The 21,309-nt window shown below is 43.5% G+C and overlaps 1 protein-coding gene across 1 annotated transcript in view; it reads left to right on the top strand.

Moving 5' to 3' along the window:
* LOC135542741 (phosphatidylinositol 4-phosphate 5-kinase type-1 beta-like) overlaps nt 1-21,309 on the top strand; it is an 83,677-nt gene that overhangs the window by 31,459 nt on the left and 30,909 nt on the right. The window contains exons 2-4 of the mRNA XM_064969915.1: nt 12,238-12,334; nt 13,118-13,186; nt 14,328-14,458. Of these exons, the coding sequence (XP_064825987.1) occupies nt 13,118-13,186; nt 14,328-14,458 (200 nt within the window). The 5' untranslated portion in view covers nt 12,238-12,334. The remainder of the gene's footprint in view (nt 1-12,237; nt 12,335-13,117; nt 13,187-14,327; nt 14,459-21,309) is intronic.

The raw sequence follows: 21,309 nt of genomic DNA on the forward strand, positions 1-21,309 counted from the left end.
TCTCTGTCGCGCTCGCTCTCTCTCTCTCTCTCTGCTCTCTCTCTCTCTCTCTGTCGCGCTCGCTCGCTCTCTCTCTGTCGCGCTCGCTCGCTCTCTCTCTCTGTCGCGCTCGCTCGCTCTCTCTCTCTGTCGCGCTCGCTCGCTCTCTCTCTCTCTGTCGCGCTCGCTCGCTCTCTCTCTCTCTGTCGCGCTCGCTCGCTCTCTCTCTCTCTGTCGCGCTCGCTCGCTCTCTCTCTGTCGCGCTCGCTCGCTCTCTCTCTCTCTGTCGCGCTCTCTCTCTCTCTCGCGCTCGCTCGCTCTCTCTCTCTCTCGCTCGCTCGCTCGCTCTCTCTCTCTGTCGCGCTCGCTCGCTCTCTCTCTCTCTCTGTCGCGCTCGCTCGCTCTCTCTCTCTGTCGCGCTCGCTCGCTCTCTCTCTCTGTCGCGCTCGCTCGCTCTCTCTCTCTGTCGCGCTCGCTCGCTCGCTCTCTCTCTGTCGCGCTCGCTCGCTCTCTCTCTGTCGCGCTCGCTCGCTCTCTCTCTGTCGCGCTCGCTCGCTCGCTCTCTCTCTCTCTCTCTGTCGCGCTCGCTCGCTCTCTCTCTCTGTCGCGCTCGCTCGCTCTCTCTCTCTCTGTCTCTCTCGCTCGCTCTCTCTCTGCTCTGCTCGCTCTCTCTCTGTCGCGCTCGCTCTCTCTCTCTGTCGCGCTCGCTCTCTCTCTGTCGCGCTCGCTCGCTCTCTCTCTGTCGCGCTCGCTCTCTCTCTCTGTCGCGCTCGCTCTCTCTCTGTCGCGCTCGCTCTCTCTCTGTCGCGCTCGCTCTCTCTGCTCTCTCTCTGTCGCGCTCGCTCTCTCTCTCTGTCGCGCTCGCTCTCTCTCTCTGTCGCGCTCGCTCGCTCTCTCTCTGTCGCGCTCGCTCTCTCTCTGTCGCGCTCGCTCTCTCTCTGTCGCGCTCGCTCTCTTTCTGTCGCGCTCGCTCTCTCTTTCTGTCGCGCTCGCTCTCTCTCTCTCTGTCGCGCTCGCTCGCTCTCTCTCTGTCGCGCTCTCTTTCTGTCGCGCTCGCTCTCTCTCTGTCGCGCTCGCTCGCTCTCTCTCTCTGTCGCGCTCGCTCTCTCTCTCTCTGTCGCTCGCTCGCTCTCTCTCTGTCGCGCGCTCGCTCTCTCTCTCTGTCGCGCTCTCGCTCTTCTGTCGCTCGCTCTCTCTCTCTGTCGCGCTCGCTCGCTCTCTCTCTGTCGCGCTCGCTCGCTCTCTCTCTGTCGCGCTCGCTCTCTCTCTGTCGCGCTCTCTCTCTCTGTCGCGCTCGCTCGCTCTCTCTCTCTGTCGCGCTCGCTCGCTCTCTCTGTCGCGCTCGCTCGCTCTCTGTCGCGCTCGCTCTCTCTCTCTCTGTCGCGCTCGCTCGCTCTCTCTCTGTCGCGCTCGCTCTCTCTCTCTGTCGCGCTCGCTCGCTCTCTCTCTGTCGCGCTCGCTCGCTCTCTCTCTCTGTCGCGCTCGCTCGCTCTCTCTCTCTGTCGCGCTCGCTCGCTCTCTCTCTCTGTCGCGCTCGCTCGCTCTCTCTGTCGCGCTCGCTCGCTCTCTCTGTCGCGCTCGCTCTCTCTCTGTCGCGCTCGCTCGCTCTCTCTCTCTCTCTGTCGCGCTCGCTCGCTCTCTCTCTGTCGCGCTCGCTCGCTCTCTCTCTCTGTCGCGCTCGCTCTTTCTCTCTCTGTCGCGCTCGCTCTTTCTCTCTCTGTCGCACTCGCTCTCTTTCTCTCTCTGTCGCACTCGCTCTCTTTCTCTCTCTGTCGCACTCGCTCTCTCTCACTCATTTCCTATTATCTTCTATGTATCAGAACCCCTTATCTTTTAGACTCTTGTGTGACTTGTGAGCGCCGTAAAGCAAAACCGAGAGAGTCTCAGCTTCTCATAGTCTGGTCCAGTGGAGGTACCTCAGTGTATTTGATAAAAATAGTGAAACATTAAAAACGTTATCCTGGGGCCATAGGGCGAACCTCACTAGGGTACTTAGGACGCTCGAGTCCCACCTGGCCATCATCTGGTGGAGTTGCAGAGCGCCAAATTCAAAAACAGAAATACTCATTATAAAAATTCATAAAACATACAAGTGTTATACATTGGTTTAAAGATGAGCTTCTCGTTAATCCAACCACGGTGTCAGATTTCAAAAAGGCTTTATGGTGAAAGCATACCATGCGATTATCTGAGAACAGCGCCCAGCAGACATATCATTACAAACAGTTACCAGCCAAGTAGAGGAGTTACACAAGTCAGAAAGGGCGCTAAAAAAATCCCACATCCTGGATGGATTTTTCTCAGGTTTTCGCCTGCCAAATCAGATCTGTTATACTCTGATATTATTTTAACAGATTTGGAAACTAGAGTGTTTTCTATCCAAATCTACCAATTATATGCATATCCTAGCTTCTTGGCTTGAGTTGCAGGCAGTTGGATTTGGGCACGCTTTTCAATCCGGACAGCTAGTTTCTGTCTTCCTCTGGGTACATTGACTTCAATACAAAACCTAGGAGGATCATGGTTCTCACCCCCTTCCATAGACTTACACAGTAATTATGACAACTTACGGGGGACGTCCTCCAACCTATCAGAGCTCTTGCAGCATGAACTAACATGTTGTCCACCGAATCAAAGGATCACAGAATGAATCTATTACTGATAGTAGAAGCTAGCACTGCAGTGCATAAAATGTGGTGAGTAGTTGACTCAAAGACAGAGAAAGACAATACTTGAACAGTTTTGAACAAATTAATTTATTCAAAAATGAAGCAGAAGCAAGAGAGAGAGCTACATTTCATTGTAACTGCTAAACTGCTTGCTGAATGTACACTGTACTAGGTCTGTACCCGACTGCGCTGCAGTAAAAAAAATGACAGTGGGTGACTGTGAGACTAGCACCCGTTGTCTCTCTCTCCTCCCTGCTGCAGCGACCACCACAGAATGTCAACAGTGTTTATCGCGCTGTTGCTGAAGATGTAACATAATTACAGCCATTTCTGACTGAAAAGTTCTGTTACCGAAATTCCTCATTTGTTTAGGAAAGAAATTCCCTACTCACTCAACCCTTGCTCTCTTTACGTGACACATTTATGCATTGCATGCACGTGACCAATAGGGCCTCATCTATAGCATATCATAATCACATAAAAAATGTGGTTATAACAAACTCTGAACACTGTAACACATGCGGAAGCAAAATGGATGCAGAGGTCATAACAAATAAACTCAAAACGTGGGAATGTTTACTGGTTTCTCATTCTCATCTTCTGAATAAACTCTTAAAGACCTAGTAATATTTTACATCAATAGCAGTCAATATTAATCATCATCTTAATTTAGTTTCATCTGAAAGTTGTAAATTCTTAGTTGTCTGCACGAACCCTGGCTAACAAGTTGAATCAGCAATACAAAATTGGGGTTAATTATTTATTTACTAAATACCTAACTAATCACACAGAATTACACATACACATATTTAAATCATAACTTCATTACACATTACGTCATAAAGGAAAACATCCCTAGTGGGCGGAACAGATATGACAGCTTGTTACACAAAAGAAAAGGGGCTGGGTTTGAGTGAAAGAGCAGGAATTATGAGGAACAAAGAAGCTGTGCTATTATAAATACAGTATCTTATGCATTCTAAATTACCGGCCATTTGGAAAAGGAAAATGCAATAAATATTTACTCTAAGCTGCGCTTCGGTAGGTTGGTGGTAGATGGAAGGCCGTGTTGCCCAACCGAGTCCTTTTGAAGAATGGAATGTCTCTGGTTGTCAAGTGGATACGTTTTAGTAACATTGTTGTTTTATAGATGGGATACTCTGTCTGTTCCTTCCTAATCCTCGTTTGCATCTGCTGTTGCTAACTGAACGGCTAGGAGGTATCACTTCTGTAGTGAATAAGAGTTCAAAGTTCATACCATTCGCAACCAAAGCTCACGCTGATGATGGCTTCGTTCTGTAGTTATTATCTGAACCATTCTGACAGGACCGTCGTCCTCACATCTTCGGAACAGGAGGTTATAGTGTTGTCAAGGGCTTATATAGGAAGGGTAACGAGGGCGTGTTTGAAAAGTTTTATAGCCCATGTCCCTTCACAGGGGCGGGCCACTGATTGAGCAGAGCCCTATCTTATGAAAACCCAAATCTCACATTTCATCCCGTCACGAATAATTTCATATTCAAACTTTTTAAATTGAACAACAATTCCATGTGAATCCGATAACTCTGAGCTGTAGACTTTCCACTGTAGAGTTTGTCATCTTATCATTGATGTGAATGTCTCCGATGACAACCGAACTGACATCATATTCATTAAGTACCACCGCATATGTTCAATTGGTCGGATTACCAGAATATAGTTCATTTCCCCCCACCTTCTGATGTTCCCAGAATCTCTATGTTAACCAAGGGTTTTGCAAATGTAACCTCAGTAGGGTAGAGAGAGGAAAAAGGGGGAAGAGGTATTTATGACTGACAGTCATCCAATATGCTGTGATGGAAATACAGCCATGCTCATAAAAAAAATAAAAAAATTGTCCTCCATCATAAACGGCACGGACCGCCACTGGTGGGGTCATAATAGTTTGTATCTCAAACTGTTTGGACTTTACAAACGTTTTTGTGAGATTAACTGTTTTCGGGATCGGTAGTTCAAATAGAGTGCTTATTCTTTGCTAATGTTTTATATAATGTATCTCACGCCTTTAACCCTGCTTTCTGTTCAATTGAGCAGCGTTGTCCGTGTTTAAATTTAAAGGGATAGTTTGGGATTTTTGGCAGTGAAGCCCTTTAATCTACTTCCCCCGAGTCAGATGAACTTGTGGATAAAGTGTCCAGTATGACAGAGACATACTGGACACAGAGTTAGAGGTAATTGTGCTAGCCAATGCTAACTAGTTTAACACAAAGACTGAAAGTCTTTGGGATCAGCTAGCATTCATCTGACTCTGGGGAAGGAGACAAAGGACTTAATTGTCAAAATCCCAAACTATCCCTTTAAGCACTGCTAGTTGGACTAAGTTTCCAGGTGCAGTGGACTGTTCTGAACAGTTAGCCTGCAGCTTTGTTCCTCTCTCAGAGGAGTGGTATGAGGGCATGCCAGATGAGCCACAGACAGGCACTAACTTTCTTTAGCAGAATGTGGAACGGTTACAGAACTGGCTGTAAATTGTTCAATGCTGTACTTACGTAGAGGTTTTTGGGGCACTGACGCAGTATAGGTAGTGCGTAGATGGACGCAGTAGATTTTCGTGTGTGGGGCTTTTTCTCATTCTCTCTCCCTTTCAAGCTGTATTGGCTGGATGAGCTTTGTTGTGTGGTCTATGTGGTAATAGTGTGAAGTCAGGACAGGACTGCAGTGGTGCTGCTTTGTGTTTTGCAAAGCATCATGGGCTGTGATGAGTTGAGATGGTATTTAACTAGGACAGAAGTGTCTCTCTCTCTCTCTCTCTCTCTCTCTCTCTCTCTCTCTCTCTCTCTCTCTCTCTCTCTCTCTCTCTCTCTCTCTCTCTCTCTCTCTCTCTCTCTCTCTCTCTCTCTCTCTCTCTCTCTCTCTGCCACTTCTCCTATGCAGTATTATTCTATCTAGTCATACGTCCCTCAGCTCAGCTAGGTTTCTCTGGTTCATTAAAACTGTTTCTGTTTCTCAGCATCTGCTTCGTAAACGGAACACTTCTGTGAACATTTTCACAGAAGTGACAATTTTACACGAGGGGGCTCGGCCAATTTCATAAGGCCTCGTCTGACAGTGTACCCAATTAGGAGAGTGAAGCGCGAACCTCCAGCGACAAACAAAGAGAGTTTACATGGTCAGGCAGGCATGTCTGCTGGGAACGGGAGGGAGCCCACAACAACCACGGTTAGCCTTGACCTAATCAGTCTAGGATTGTCTTTTTACTTAGTCCTTAAACCTTCTGCTGTAGTTAAGAGGTATCGGATATGTTTAAAGTGTTTTTAGTTATCTTCCAGAGAGATGGTGTTGTCTAAAGGGATATCTTATAAAGCCAGTATAAATATACTGGAGGTAATTTAATCTCTCCTTTTAATTGTACCAGGGCGGTTCCAGCAATATTTGAATCTCTTTTTAATTTCTAGTAGATATGTCCTAGCCAAGGCAGCAATTGCTACAATTAAGTATCTTAATAGCGTAGATCCCTGGGGCTAAGCTCCCTGTTCATGGAGCCCACTCACTGTGTCTATGCCAGGAATCATCTGGGCTTGTTTAACATCCCTCAGTCGGGGTTGAAAGTCATGGCAGCCTGGCAGTCTTCAGCTCTCTGCATTGCTGACACACTATTGATTAGTCATCGCGTCTTCTATCGGCTGCAGTAATCCAAGAGTGTCAGGGGACTGAGGATAAACACAGCCAGCTTTGCTCTGTAGTATCCCTCCATGGAGATGATGTGGAGATATGAGATGCACTGTTTCAAGGTTTATAGTGGTAGTTTAAATTAAAAAGAAGGGTCTCTGGGCTGAGCCTGGTAGCAAGTCTGTCACGTTCGTTGTCCTGTCAAACGTGTTGTTATGCTTCATGACTTTATGATTGTAGATTACTGCTTGTCTTCCAGGCTCTGCTGTTCAACAACAGGTTCTGCCGTTATTATGCAAACATTTGGACCATTTTCGACTAATGAGCTTTGATGCAAAAGCCAAGAGCACATCATTGAGAGCAGCTCATCTTTCAGATGTAATCCCAGTGGATGACGTGTGAGTGGATCTCTCTGCTTCCTTCTGTCAGTATTAATAGTATTAGTTTCTGTGTTAGGAGGGTCAGGTATCACAGTAACATGGAATTATGGTGGGATTATTATTATCACCGATATTCTTTCCTGTCTCACAGTAAACCCCTAGGGATGTGTGTGTGTGTGTGCGTGAGAACAGAGGGATATAGTGGAGGAGAGAAAGGGAATAGAGTGTGGCTGATGGGGGGAAAAATAAACTCCTGGAGTTATGGAGACCGTGAGAGCACAGCCACACCTCACTGTGTCAAACGTCCAGTGTGTGAGACCTGGCGGACATATCCAGACATATCTGCGTCAGTATGTCACTGTGTGTGAAGCTATACAGTTGTGTAAAAGGTTTTGCTTAGAAGTCCTCACGGTCTCTGCAGACAAATGTGTGCGCACTTACATTTGAGTATTGTCCCACGTATCTGAGGTGTGAAGTGTTGTGTATGAAATGGAGTTTGAGTCGGAGTGAAAGGGTGTCTTCGCCTTATTACAGAGGATCTACGCTGCTGTGCAGACTGAGTGCCTCAGTTTACGTCTCGTCCCACACCACTACTCACACAGAGCAGAACCTATTTAGATCTCATTGATGATTGTAGCTAGTCTCCTAAACTGTGCTTTACTGGCTCCCTCTCCCTGCCTTTTATCTCTTCTCTTTTTTATCTGTCTGTCGCTCACGAAACGTGTACACACACACACACACACACACACACATTACGCAGCAGTGCTGTTCCATTTGATTCTGATTGATTGTTGTTGGCCCCTTTACATTAAAGTACTGAGCCTGTACTTCATTATTGATCCAGCTCCTTTTACCCATTTGATTCTAATCCAAACCACAGCAGTCCATCCTCCAAAGCAGAAAAATACACATTTAAACATACTGAAATCATACTTGAATATATATATATATATATATATATATGTTTATATACTGTAAGTACTGTATGTCCTTCATTTTAAATATTCTAAAGTCTATCTAAATTGGAACCATTTTAAATACATTTAATGCATTTTAATGTCAACTTTATTAGTGTTTTATTAACATTTACATTTATTAAATACATTTCAAATGATCTAAATTGGGACTCTTTTTTTGGGACTTAAGATATGCTAGAAAAGTACATCTCGTATTTGAAGTATACAGTATAATATGAATTTGTATTTTATTTAAGTATACTTGTAAAATATCAAAATAAAATAAAAGTTCTCTGCTTGGGCTATTCCACTTGCTACGTTATCTTATGTAGCTCAGGAATAGTGTCTGTGCCTCGCCTCAGGAAGTACACATTTATATAGTCCACAGCATTTCCCCAACATTATGGCAACGTTCTTATCAAGTTCCTATTACCACATTACAGTGCCCTTGAGAGAGAGAGATTGCTCTTTTAGCTTGCTGCTCTGAGATCAAACATCACACAATTTACATCAAATCAGAGCCATGTACTCAATATCTGGCTGTGCATTAATGGTGTTAGTGAGTTTCAACAGCTGCTGTTGCACCAGACGATGAGATGACGCTTCTATTTGAAAGTGGGCTATCCATCCACCTTTCTTTGTTTAGCTGGGAACAACAGCTCTGCAGCTGTGGGCCTCTCGTGGATTGTTTTGGAAAAGGTCTGATTGAGGGAGCGCTGGCTGGGCTCACCACAGGCCAGATAGCCTCAGAGAGGGGGAGGGAGAGAAGGGAGGGATGGGGGATTAGAGGGTGTGATTGCGGGAGAGGGATAGGGTGATATAGGGAGAGAGAAAGGGGGATAGAGTGAAAGGGGGGGTAGAGAGAGAGAGAGAGAGAGAGAGAGAGAGATTTGGGGGGGGGGGGTAGAGAGAGTGGGAGTCAGGGAGAGTAGGAGTGAGGCACCAGCACAGCAGTGCCAACAGTCCAGGTCCCCTAAACAATGACACATGAAGCCAGACTGACCGACTGGCTAATTAACATTCATCATGTTCAACAGACAGACAGATCCAGCACCCGAAAACATTTTGTTGTTGTTATAATTATTACCAAGGTGTAGGGTGCCCCGAAGGGACTCTTCTTATCAACTGTATGCAAGAATTTCCTCTGTGTTGTCTTAGGAATTCAGTCTTCTCTGTGTTGAATTCTCCAACCCCCACTGTCTCACCTCTGACAAGCAGAGGTTACATCCTGGAAGTCTGACATCTGATTGGAGGTTAACTTTACAGTAATACTATGGGTGAACAACTCAGCTTTTGAACAACTCTGATGCTTATGAAGGGGTCTTTAGATGAATTGTTCTTCCTTATTTGTTTCTCTCTCTCTCACTTTGAACATGCTTAGATTAATGCCTTGTAATGCTTTGTAACTTAAGCTTTATGCCTTGTATAATGTTATTGTTCATTTGACAAAGTAATTAAGTACACTTATATTTAGAATTCCTTCTCAGACGTTTCTTCATTACCTATGACTGTAACTCGACCATAGTCTCTTGCGTATTGCTAATTATTTTTATGAAGTCAGATGAGCATTTTAATAGGCTAATTGGTCAGTCTTATTACGAGTCACATGTGATGTGTGTGTATATATAATATAGGTTACCGTATAGACACACATCAAATATTACTGCCCACTTCAGTGTTCCACAGTATTTGTGTTCTCTTGACGAGCATCCTGGTGAAATGTAGCCTGGATGACACGACCCACATGACTACACAGCGAGAGATGGTGTTAGCCAGATTAGGTGAAATGACCTTGAGGCTGTGAATTGTGCTCTTTATACATGTTATGCAATAGCATGACCTCCATGATATATTCATGATAATTGCATTTCCAATTCGCATTTGAATAAACATGTTATGACTCAGTGCTGCCCATGAAGGCCAACAGCCAATGTACACACACACACACACACACACACACACATACAGACAGTGTCTCCTAACCTGCCCTACAGCACAGACATCAGCTCCAAGTCAAATAGTATTTACTCTGTGTGTTGCTGCTGTGTTGTTAGCAACGGCAGAGCTGGTGCACCGATAAGGCTTCAGTTTGAGGATAAAGACAGTGTCTGTCTGCTATATACCCCTCTTAATGTCCGCCTGCTTTGTGTTTTGTTTGGGTCCAGACACACACAATAACATTTTCAATTAATAATAAAACCAGAATTGACAATCCTCTTCAAGGACAATATCACGCCAGCCGGAGCTGAAAATATGTTTGGTATCGGATTGTTCTGGAAATTCTCACATAGAAGCTTCATTGGGAGGAAGGATGTTTGAAATGCGTTTTACATTTGTATCACACACCATTTTTGAGAATCATAATGAAAGTGGTAATTTCAGGCCCTTTTTAGACCTGTACATGCCTCCTGTAAGACCCTATGATCTGTGAACACTACATGACACCTTGGTGTCGTTATACTCATAATAATGGGCTCTAACATATGGAGTATGTCTACATTCTGAAAGACACATTTTCAGTCAAAACTACTGTTTTTGATTTAGCTGATTCTTAGACATATTGTCTGGAACCATATAATCTTCAAACTCATCACTTTTCCAGAGTGGGCTCTCTGGTACTTTTAATGATATGACCCATTTTCTACATAGAAATTAACGTTATAGGTCATTAAATCTCCACCCAGCACAGCTAGAAGAGGATTTGCCACCCCTCAGAGCCTCGTTCCTCTCTAGTTTTCTGCCTTTCTAGGGAGTTTTTCCTAGCCACCGTGTGTCTACATCTGCATTGCTTGCTGTTTTGGGTTTTAGGCTGTGTTTCTGTATAGCACTTTTGTGACATCGGCTGATGTAAAAAGGGCTTTATGAATACATGTGATTGGTTAACCAATCACAGCCCTCCTTTTGGACTGCAAATTCCAATGACCATTCAATGTGTTGATGGTGCTCATAAACCGTGTCCTACCTTCAGAATTAGCAGCGAGCCCAGTCTGGGAATGTGATATACTTGTAGAGTATATTGTTCCAAACAATACGTCTTAAAGTGAACACAATCAAAAAGGGTCATTTGGAGATATTAATATGACCATTTTTAATATTAAATAAATGAATGTTGTAAATCAGCAAAAAAACGTAATTCAGCTACCAAGCTTAGCACTGTTCTTCAAGTAAATGTGTTTTTGTAAAATGCTCAGTGAAAATTGTTAGAAGTCCCTGTGAAGAGAATTGTATGGTTTTTGTTTTACTTTGCAATCATTCGTTGTTGTATGGTATACATTTTAAAGTGAAAAATCCTAGTCTCAGCATTTCTCTATTACTGTGGAATTGCCCTGTCTTGAGGCTGGTAGACTTCCTGACATGATGTCTACTTGGGAGGGAGAAAGCCCAGCTGTATGCGACAGGTGACATCATAGTTGTACATTTGACATTTTGGTTCCTCGCTCGTGTGTAGACGCACAAGAACAACACACACACACAGAGAATGCTAATTGGATGAAGGCTCACCAGAGTGAGCCCTGATTGGACACATGCCTGATGAAGTAAGATATGTTTGGACACAGAGCTGATAAGGAGTGCTTATAGGTTGCAGCGGGACACACAGGCAAAGCTTATGTAAGTAATAATGGCGGGTGGACTGACTGGGCTGCACTCTGAGTAGCAGGTACATTGATATGCTGGAGGTGAGGCCACTGCAGGTTTAGCTGGAGGTTAACCGACAGAAATAGACACAGAAAGAAAACACTGAAATATATCCAATATCTCGCTGTGTAAATGCCCCCACCATCTCTCTCTCTCTCTTTCTCTCTCTCTATTTCTCTCTCGCTCTCTTTATGAAACAACTGCACTTAGACTCATTTCACACTCACATACATTCTAGTTAGACACACACACACACACAAGCTGATGGTGTGGCTGAATGGTGAATAGCTTGGTTGTGTGTGTGTGTGTGTGTGTGTGTGTGTGTGTGTGTGTGTGTGTGTGTGTGTGTGTGTGTGTGTGTGAGAGAGCCTTGGCTGAGGTACCATTAGTCCTCATGCAGTAGTACGCTCTGAGGGTCTGCAGTCTCTCTGCTTGACGTGGAGTCATTTATCCAGCGCAGTTACTGCAGCACGCATGGCTGCTCACACACCCATCTACCTCCCCTCTTTCCTCTTCCCCCCACAGCAGAGCTCCTCACAGGGAGTTTTTGTTTGGCTGTGTGAGGAGGGGGAATTGTGGAGTGACTGACAGCAGGAACACCACTAATGAATGCACAAAAATACCCAATTGTCTTGCCTTCTCAGAGAATAGATCATTTGCTGCGGGATGGTTAATCACTTCAGGTTTTGAAATAGATGAAATTGCCTTTAACTGTCAGAAATTAACAAAAAATATTAAATTAATATTTTGAGGGGCCACCCGCTAAAATTGCTCCAACAATGAAAACACTTTAGCGTATCTGCTGGAATTTCCCAGTTAATGAAAAAATATTTGCCTGCAGACATTTTTCCAAGTTTCTATTCTGACATCAGAGGTACGGCCTAACATTGAAGCAGAGGACATTCTCCTACTGTTCTTTCACTCTGTAATCATATAATGTAATGAAGTCTTTCCTCTCTTCTCTTCCAGAGGCTGTCTGGAGATAGAAACCTCCCCATGACTGCCTGATGACCAAGAGATGTGGTCGTGATCTCTGTTCCACTGGCAGAGCTTTTCACTAAGCAAGGTGACTGATTACAGCTTCACGTTTCACTTAGCAGGGTGACTGATTACACCTTCACTTTTCACTTAGCAGGGTGACTGATTACACCTTCACTTTTCACTAAGCAGGGTGACTGATTACACCTTCACTTTTCACTTAGCAGGGTGACTGATTACACCTTCACTTTTCACTTAGCAGGGTGACTGATTACACCTTCACTTTTCACTTAGCAGGGTGACTGATTACACCTTCACTTTTCACTAAGCAGGGTGACTGATTACACCTTCACTTTTCACTAAGCAGGGTGACTGATTACACCTTCACTTTTCACTTAGCAGGGTGTGCTCATTATACCTGCTTCACGCGGACACTCCCGTCTTATTGACAAGCATCACTGCCAGATACTGCAGATATACTGTGTTTGTTTACATCGTCACATTAAGACCTATAGGAGCAATTCAGCATGACAATGTCTAGCATATGTAGACAATGTGGCACAGATACAGTGTCAGATGATGCAGTGAAAAATGCGTCGCTCACCAATCTGCACAGGTCTATTAGTCAAACTCTAACTGTAGGCCTATGTGGTCATGTACTCTAGCCTGATCAAGACGGTAGTGGAAAAACCTCCCTCTTTGTGAGCTTTGTGTTGACATTATGAAATAACCCAAAATGAATCTAGTCAGTCAATGTGAAGTGACTTTATTCCTGTACCACTGACCTAAAGTAGCACCTGAAGAAACTTTGTTTGTTTCTAAACTTTGACCAGTGAGTTCCTTTTATTCTTCTGCTCTGTCCTCTCATCAGATGTCAACGACCACAGAAAATGGAATGGGAGGGTCTCGAAAAACGAGCGGAGAGAAAACATACAAGAAGGTAAAGTTTCATCCCTCCATATACTGCTCTCTCTGGCTGGATTCTACTGGCCTTTTATGACAACCATGAAGGGAGGTTTCTTAATGCTTGTTGAAATGAATGACCATTTATCACTATGAAGCCTGTTGATGTCACCCAAGAAGCCTTTTAAAGTGACCCTTTGTCATATGAGCTCCTATCAATGTCCTGCTTCTACACAGTTCGTACATGATGGGAAGCTATCCTCAGTCCATTCTCTGCTTTACTACACTTTCATTTGGATCAGACGTCACCGGTGGTGATGGGATTTTTGTGCCACACACAATATAACAGGGCCTCATGCAGTCGATTTGAAACATCTAGGTAATGAATTTGCCATTATCAGAACTATTGAAGCCATCGAAAACGGTGTCACAGGCATCAACTGGCTTTCAATTTCATGACGTTAACGTGCTTGTTTCAGAAAATCGGACATTGTTTTCTGATTGCACTGTATGTTCCTGAACTGACTTTTACAAGACATTTTACACTGACTTTTACAATACATTTTATACTGACCTTTTTACAATACATTTTACACTGGCCTTTTTACAATACATTTTACACTGGCCTTTTTACAAGACATTTTACACTGACCTTTTTACAAGACATTTTACACTGACCTTTTTACAAGACATTTTACACTGACCTTTTTACAAGACATTTTACACTGACCTTTTTACAAGACATTTTACACAGACCTTTTTACAAGACATTTTACACGGACCTTTTTACAAGACATTTTACACTGACCTTTACAAGACATTTTACACTGACCGTTACAAGACATTTTACACTGACCTTTACAAGACATGCCTCTCTTCTGGGAATTTGCTACCTTGCTCTTTGGAGTTTACGCCTAGTTCACCTACCTTTTTAAAAAAAGGTATCTGTAACCACAGATGCATATCTGTATTCCCAGTCATGTGAAATCCATTGATTCGGGCCTAATAAATTGATTTCAATTCACTGATTTCCTAATATGAACTGTATCTCCGTACAATCCTTGAAATTGTTGCATGTTGCGTTTTATATTTTTGTTTGATGAATTTGTTGCTTGATTGAGCTGTTGATTCGTTAATGTATGTGTTGATTGGTGTGTTTGGTTGTCCCTGACCCTCAGACCACATCGTCAGCCCTGAAGGGGGCCATACAGTTGGGCATCGGCTACACAGTGGGCAACCTGACCTCCAAACCTGACAGAGATGTTCTCATGCAGGACTTCTATGTGGTGGAGAGTGTCTTCCTGCCAAGGTGAGGAAAAGGGACATGACTGATGATTATATTGATGCTATAGTATATAAACTCAGCAAAAAAAGAAACATGCTCTCACTGTCAACTGCGTTTATTTTCAGCAAACTTAACATGTGTAAATATTTGTATGAACATAACAAGATTCTACAACTGAGACATAAACTGAACAAGTTCCACAGACATGTAACTAACAGAAATGGCATACTGTGTACCTGAACAAAGGGGGGGATCAAAATCAAAAGTAACAGTCAGTATCTGGTGTGGCCACCAGCTGCATTAAGTACTACAGTGCATCTCCTCCTCATGGACTGCACCATATTTGCCAGTTCTTGCTGTGAGATGTTACCCCACTCTCCACCAAGGCACCTGCAGGTTCCCGGACATTTCCGGGGGGAATGGCCCTAGCCCTCACCCTTCGATCTAACAGGTCCCAGACATGCTAATGGGATTAAGATCCGGACTCTTTGCTGGCCATGGCAGAACACTGACATTCCTGTCTTGCAGCAAATCACAGATCGAACAAGCAGTATGGCTGGTGGGATTGTCATGCTGAAGTGTCATGTCAGGATAAGCCTGCAGGAAGGGTACCACATGAGGGAGGAGGATATCTTCCCTGTAATGCTTAGCGTTGAGATTGCCTGCAATGACCACAAGCTCAGTCCGATGATACTGTGACACACCGCCCCAGACCATGACGGACCCTCCACCTCCAAATCTATCTCACTCCAGAATATAGGCCTCTGTGTAACACTCATTCCTTCGACGATAAACGCAAATCCAACCATCACACCTGGTAAGACAACCACGACTCATCAGTGAAGAACTCTTTTTGCTAGTCCTGTCTGGTCCAGCGACGGTGGGTTTGTGCCCATAGGCAACATTGTTAGTCTGTTAGCTAACATTGAACCTGGTTGGTTAGCTACCTGCAGATTCATGCATGGTAGTAATGTCATGAGTTGGGATTATGGTTCATTGTTTCATAAGCTAGCTACATGCCTTCACTTGTTGAGGGCCGGGGGCAGTATTCAGAAATTTGGATGACTGACATGCCCAAAGTAAACTGCCTGTTACTTCAGGCCCAGAAGCTAGGATATGCATGTAATTTGTTTTGGATAGAAAGATTCTAAAGCTGTTACAATAATGTCTCTGAGTATAATAGAACTGATATGGCAGGTGAAAACCCAAGGAGAATCGAACTGGATTTGTTTTTAGATCACAACTCATTGAAATTGCCGTCTATGGGAAAATCAAAGGAATACCTCCCAGATTGCAGTTCCTAGGGCTTCCACTAGATGTCAACAGTCTCTAGAAAGAGTTTCAGGCTTGTTTTTTGAAAAATGAGATTTGTATTTGTAGATTTTCTGGGTGGCTCCCATTTTGACTGTAGTATTGTGGCGCGCGTGCATGAGGGCACGCACTTCATTATTTATCTCCGGTAATGAACATACTATTCTCCGTCTTAAATTGTACTGTTTATTTACATATTAGGGAACCTGAGTATCGATTAGAAACATTGTTGGGACGAAGTTTATTGGTAACTTCTGGAATTTCTTTATATGCATTTTGAAACCGGCGGATTACTGAATCAAGTGCGCCAGCTAAACTGACTTTTTTTGGGATATAAAGAAGGACTTTATTGAACAAAATGACCATTTGATGTTTAGCTGGGATCCTTGGGATTGCAAACAGAGGAAGATCTTCAAATATAAGTGATGTATTTTATTGCTATTTCTGACTTTTGTAATGCCTGTGCTGGTTTGGAAAATGCTTTTATGTGTGGGGCGCTGTACTCAGATAATCTCATGTTATGCTTTCGCCGTAAAGTCTTTTTGAAATCTGTCAAAGTGGCTGGATTAACAAGAAGTTAAGTTTTTAAATGATGTAGGACACTTGTATTTTCATGAATGTTTAATATTACGATTTTGTATTTTGAATTTGGCGCACTCCGATTTCACCGAATTTGATCCTGGTAACAGGATTTCCGTACTAAGAGGTTTTAATGAAAGACTCCACTATGCAAGTATCCATTTCAATAGATTGTTCATGATGTCACTGCGAGCTGTTGATAGATGTAGCTGGTAAATTTTCTCTGGCTATCTACTCCGATTTCAGAGCACTCTCGTCTGAGTGTGCCAGAACTTAGAATAACTGACAAATTTACCAATATGGCCGGTGTTAGTAAACATTGGCAAAAAAAGCCTAATTTAATTGCTGCCAGCAGCATAGTTGCAGTCACCAATGCTCTGGATAACACAAAAACAGCCTAATCAGCTCTGCTCGGGCTTGTAAAATGGTCAACGTGTGCTGTTCTCTCATTTGTGTCTGGAAGTAGTTAGCAAGCTAGTCAACGTTAGCCAGTTAGCTTGGGTGCTTGACTGCTGTTGTTAGGACAGAATGCTCAGATCAACCCTTAAAGAGATGGGTGGGGCTAAAGGTTAAGAGGGTGTGAACGATTCTGAATGGGTGTAGACAAAGAGGAGCTCTCCAGTACATGTACCAAAATATTCAAAGGCCATTTTCCCAAAAGGGATGTTACAAGTTATCAACTTTCAAAGCAGAATTAATTTCCCATTGTTCCTCAACTGTAGTGCATGATATACAATTTTCTAGCTCTGAGTCTCTACTTATATCTAATGTAAAAAATAAAAAAAATTGTTTCATAAGACCGAATCGAGCCGGTCAGTCACCAATGTGTCAGAGGAAACCCTGTTCAACTGACGACCGAAGTCAGCCTGCAGGCACCCAGCTCGCCACAAGGAGTCGCTAGAGTGCGATGACCCAAGTAAAGCCCCCCCCTCCTCCCCCTAACCCGGACGATGCTGGGTCAATTGCGCACCACCTTATGGGACTCCCAGTCACAGCTGGTTGGGATCAAACCTCAGGCTGTAGTGACGCCTTAACACTACGATGCAGTGCCTTAGACATCTGTGCCACTCGGAAAGCACATACAAACTTTTTTAAATGATGTGGCATCTGCAAAGGACAAGAACCGAACGTAGCTAGTCGAAGTTAGCTAGTCAATCAAGCCGAGACGTCAGAGTTGCTTTGCAGCTTCTGGTTTAATTTCCAAAATAAAAGTCTAGGGCTTGTTTTGGAACTGCATTCCATAAGACGTTACACCAGTAGATGGCGGAGTATAGGCTTGGGTCTTCAGCAAATTACTTGTCTGAATAATAAAGACACAGAATGTCTAGAATAACTGCCTGAGCTGCAAAACAGAAAGTAAATATGATTTAGGATAGGCCTATTCCGCTATCTAAGTGTGCCATGGTGTTGTGTTATTTAATGGCCTTATAATTGCATCATTTATTTTTATAGCTGCATACTGCTACTGTGGTGATCGTGTAACCTAATGAATCACATTTTTTCCAGTATTTGGGAGCACGGACTGTAGGCCTTATTAGGCATTTTGACTATTGTATTAGTGAATTTCACTCTGTATGTAGGCTTGTTCTAGCTATTTGCGTTGCACGACCCCATCACGCAGAGGCTATATTCATATCAATAAATGAGACAAAACTAAATATTGATTAAGTCTTGGCTATAATCTGTCCTGATCGAAATAGCCTTGTGGTCCCTTAATGGTCTGGACATTTCCCTGTCAGCCACTGCACATGCTTCTTCAACAAGAAGCAACATACTGCTGGTTCAACAACATACTGCTGGTTATGTTTCATTATTCCTGGTAGACACTGCTGGTTATGTTTCATTATTCCTGGTAGACACTGCTGGTTATGTTTCATTATTCCTGGTTGACACCGCTGGTTATGTTTCATTATTCCTGGTAGACACTACTGGTTATGTTTCATTATTCCTGGTAGACACTACTGGTTAAGTTTCATTATTCTTGGGAGATACTACTGGTTATGTTTCATTATTCCTGGTAGATACTACTGCTTATGATCCATTATTCCTGATAGACACTACTGGTTATGTTTCATTATTCCTGGTAGATACTACTGGTTATGTTTCATTATTCCTGGTAGATACTACTGGTTATGTTTCATTATTCCTGGTAGATACTACTGGTTATGTTTCATTATTCCTGGTAGATAGTACTGGTTATGTTTCTGATTGCAGACAGAGCCCATAGAATGGGATGGTGCAATATTGAATGAGTCCTATTTTGATAAGGTGCATGCATGTGGATGTCCACGTCACCCAGATACATGCCCATTCTGTAGAGAGATACACCTAGCATACTGAAACTTCACTGTTGTAGGCATAATACAGCTAGTGCTATCTAGACTTGTACTGGCAATCAAATCCATTACATTAGCTTCCTAGCTACCTAAATGTGAAGTCAACTCAACTGAGGAGTAATAGAGAATGGAGACTTAACTTGAACATGTGCAGGATACCTCTTCCCAGTTTCCCTGACTTTTTTTATACTGTGTTATGTTTGTGCACTCCTCACAGGCTGTTGGGTGAACATTGTTTTTGTTGGTGATATGAAACTGCCAAAACTCTCAAAGGTATTATTGCACGTCAGAATTGCAACACAAGATTTGTTCAAGCCTAAACTGTTCTTCCGTAATCATAACATGGTGTTTGAATGTTCACTGGTGAAATTTCACATTTACGTTTCGGACATGGCTTTTCTTACGATCCTAACAATTTACATTTTCTTAAGATTCTAGCGATACGTACGTTCAACCTTTTGGCAGCTAACTCATTCCATAGTTTAACCCCTCGTTGATTATCCCTTACGTATAGTAATATTGAGTAGCAGTTTACAATATGTTGTATCTACCTACATATGCTTTCACACAAATACATGCTTTACAGCCTGAGTAGATGAATCCTAATAAGTCCTTTAGAAACACTACAGCCTATGTTGATGCTGCTGTGAAGTGACTCATTGACTTTCAGCAGTGAACCTGCAGTATGGCTGAAGTGGGAACAGAGGTGGAGCTAGATCTGTCTGCTAGCTGAAATAGGAAAGCTTCATGTCTGGATCTCTCCATGAAACAAGGGAGGAGGCGTTCTCCTTCAACAGTAATGACTCACATAGAGGATTCATATCCTAAAGAATAAAAAAGGGGCTTCTATCATTTAACATGAGTGTGAATCAGCTAGTTGAAGTCATGGTGTATGGACTCTGTCAATCCAGTGGATAATATACCCCAAATCCCTGTAAATCAGCTTACTGTGTCTTTTAATACCAGTGTGCAAAACATACTGCATGCCGTGTCATGCCTGGCCCATCAAAATGTCTGTCTTTAATAATTACATCAGCAGCTTAAAGAAACACTTTACATAACCCCAAACACACCCAGGAATACACGCACCCATACCACACAAACAAACACATGCACATACACACACACACACATACACAAAACACACACACGAGTGTAAGAGATGACATTATTAGTGCCGTCAGATCACATCTCTTGGTATTAACAGATGAGCGAACGTCATGCACTGTTTGAGTAATCTTCTTGTCTATATCGCAGATATTTTGCAAAAGATCTAGAAAATCTGTTACCGAACGACAAACCTCTCCCCATATGAAAAACAGAAAATCACCAGAGAATGTCATCCTCTTGATTGGTTGAGTTTTGTTATCAAGTTTTTTAAGAATTGATATTTGCTAATGGTCATGCCAGCCTCTTTCCCTTCCAAGCTCTGCAGAGACTTGGACTAGGAAATGCTTTCTGTGTGTCCCTTTCCAAATGGCACATCAGGACATGCAAAGTCTGTCCTTCAATAGAAACTGAACACACTGGTATATGCAAACATGCTGTCAGATTTAACTCGCACCCTTGAGTTTCACACTTATTATGCTCATTTCAATATATACTGCAGGTTAAAGTGATTTTATGCAAATGTTCCTGCTTAACACAGGTGCAATAGCCATCCCAGAATGTTGAAATTAATTTGTTGCGCCAAACACACAGAGAGAGAACAATATGTTCTCATTGTCTCTTTATGGGCAGAGGCCGGGCTGGTGACAATGACAACACTGGAGAGACCAGGTGTTTTAACCTCTACTAGAAGAGACAAAAGACTCTCCATGGAGGAAAAACAAACAGAACAAAATGAGTGTAGGAGGAAGCTTAAGCCATGACGTGGCTACAGGCATACAGTAACACAGTGGTTCCCAAACTGTGGGAGGAGCCGCCGGGGGGGGGGGGGGTATTTTTATTTTTTTAAAGGAACTCAGTCCGGCTTTAAACTTACTCTTGAAAGTTGTAGCATGCACGACAGCGCCAGCTGTTCTGGACGACCGTGTGGTAACGCTCTTGGTAGCCGATGTGAGCAAGACCTTTTAAACAGGTCAACATTCACAAAACCGCGGGGCCAGATGGATTACCAGGACGTGTACTCAAAGCATGCACGGACCAACTGGCAAGTGTCTTCACTGACATTTTCAACCTCTCCCTGACAGAGTCTGTAATACCTACATGTTTCAAGCAGACCACCATAGTCCCTTTGCCCAAGGAAGCGAAAGTAACCTGCCTAAATGATTACCGCCCCGTAGCACTCACGTCGGTAGCCATGAAGTGCTTTGAAAGGCTGGTCTTGGCTCACATCAACACCATCCTCCCGGATACCCTAGACCCACTCCAATTCGCATACCGCCCAACAGATCCACAGATAACGCAATCTCAATAGCACTCCACACGGCCCTTTCCCACCTGGACAAAAGGAACACCTATATGAGAATGCTGTTCATTGACTACATCTCAGCGTTCAACACTATAGTGCCCTCAAAGCTCATCACTAAGCTAAGGACTAAAATAAACACCTCCATCTGCAACTGGATTCTGGACTTCCTGACAGGATTCCCCCAGGTGGTAAGGGTAGGCAACAACACGTCTGCCACGGAGATCCCAGACACTGGG

The sequence above is a fragment of the Oncorhynchus masou genome, chromosome 1 (assembly GCF_036934945.1).
Source record: "Oncorhynchus masou masou isolate Uvic2021 chromosome 1, UVic_Omas_1.1, whole genome shotgun sequence".
NCBI lineage: Eukaryota > Metazoa > Chordata > Actinopteri > Salmoniformes > Salmonidae > Oncorhynchus > Oncorhynchus masou.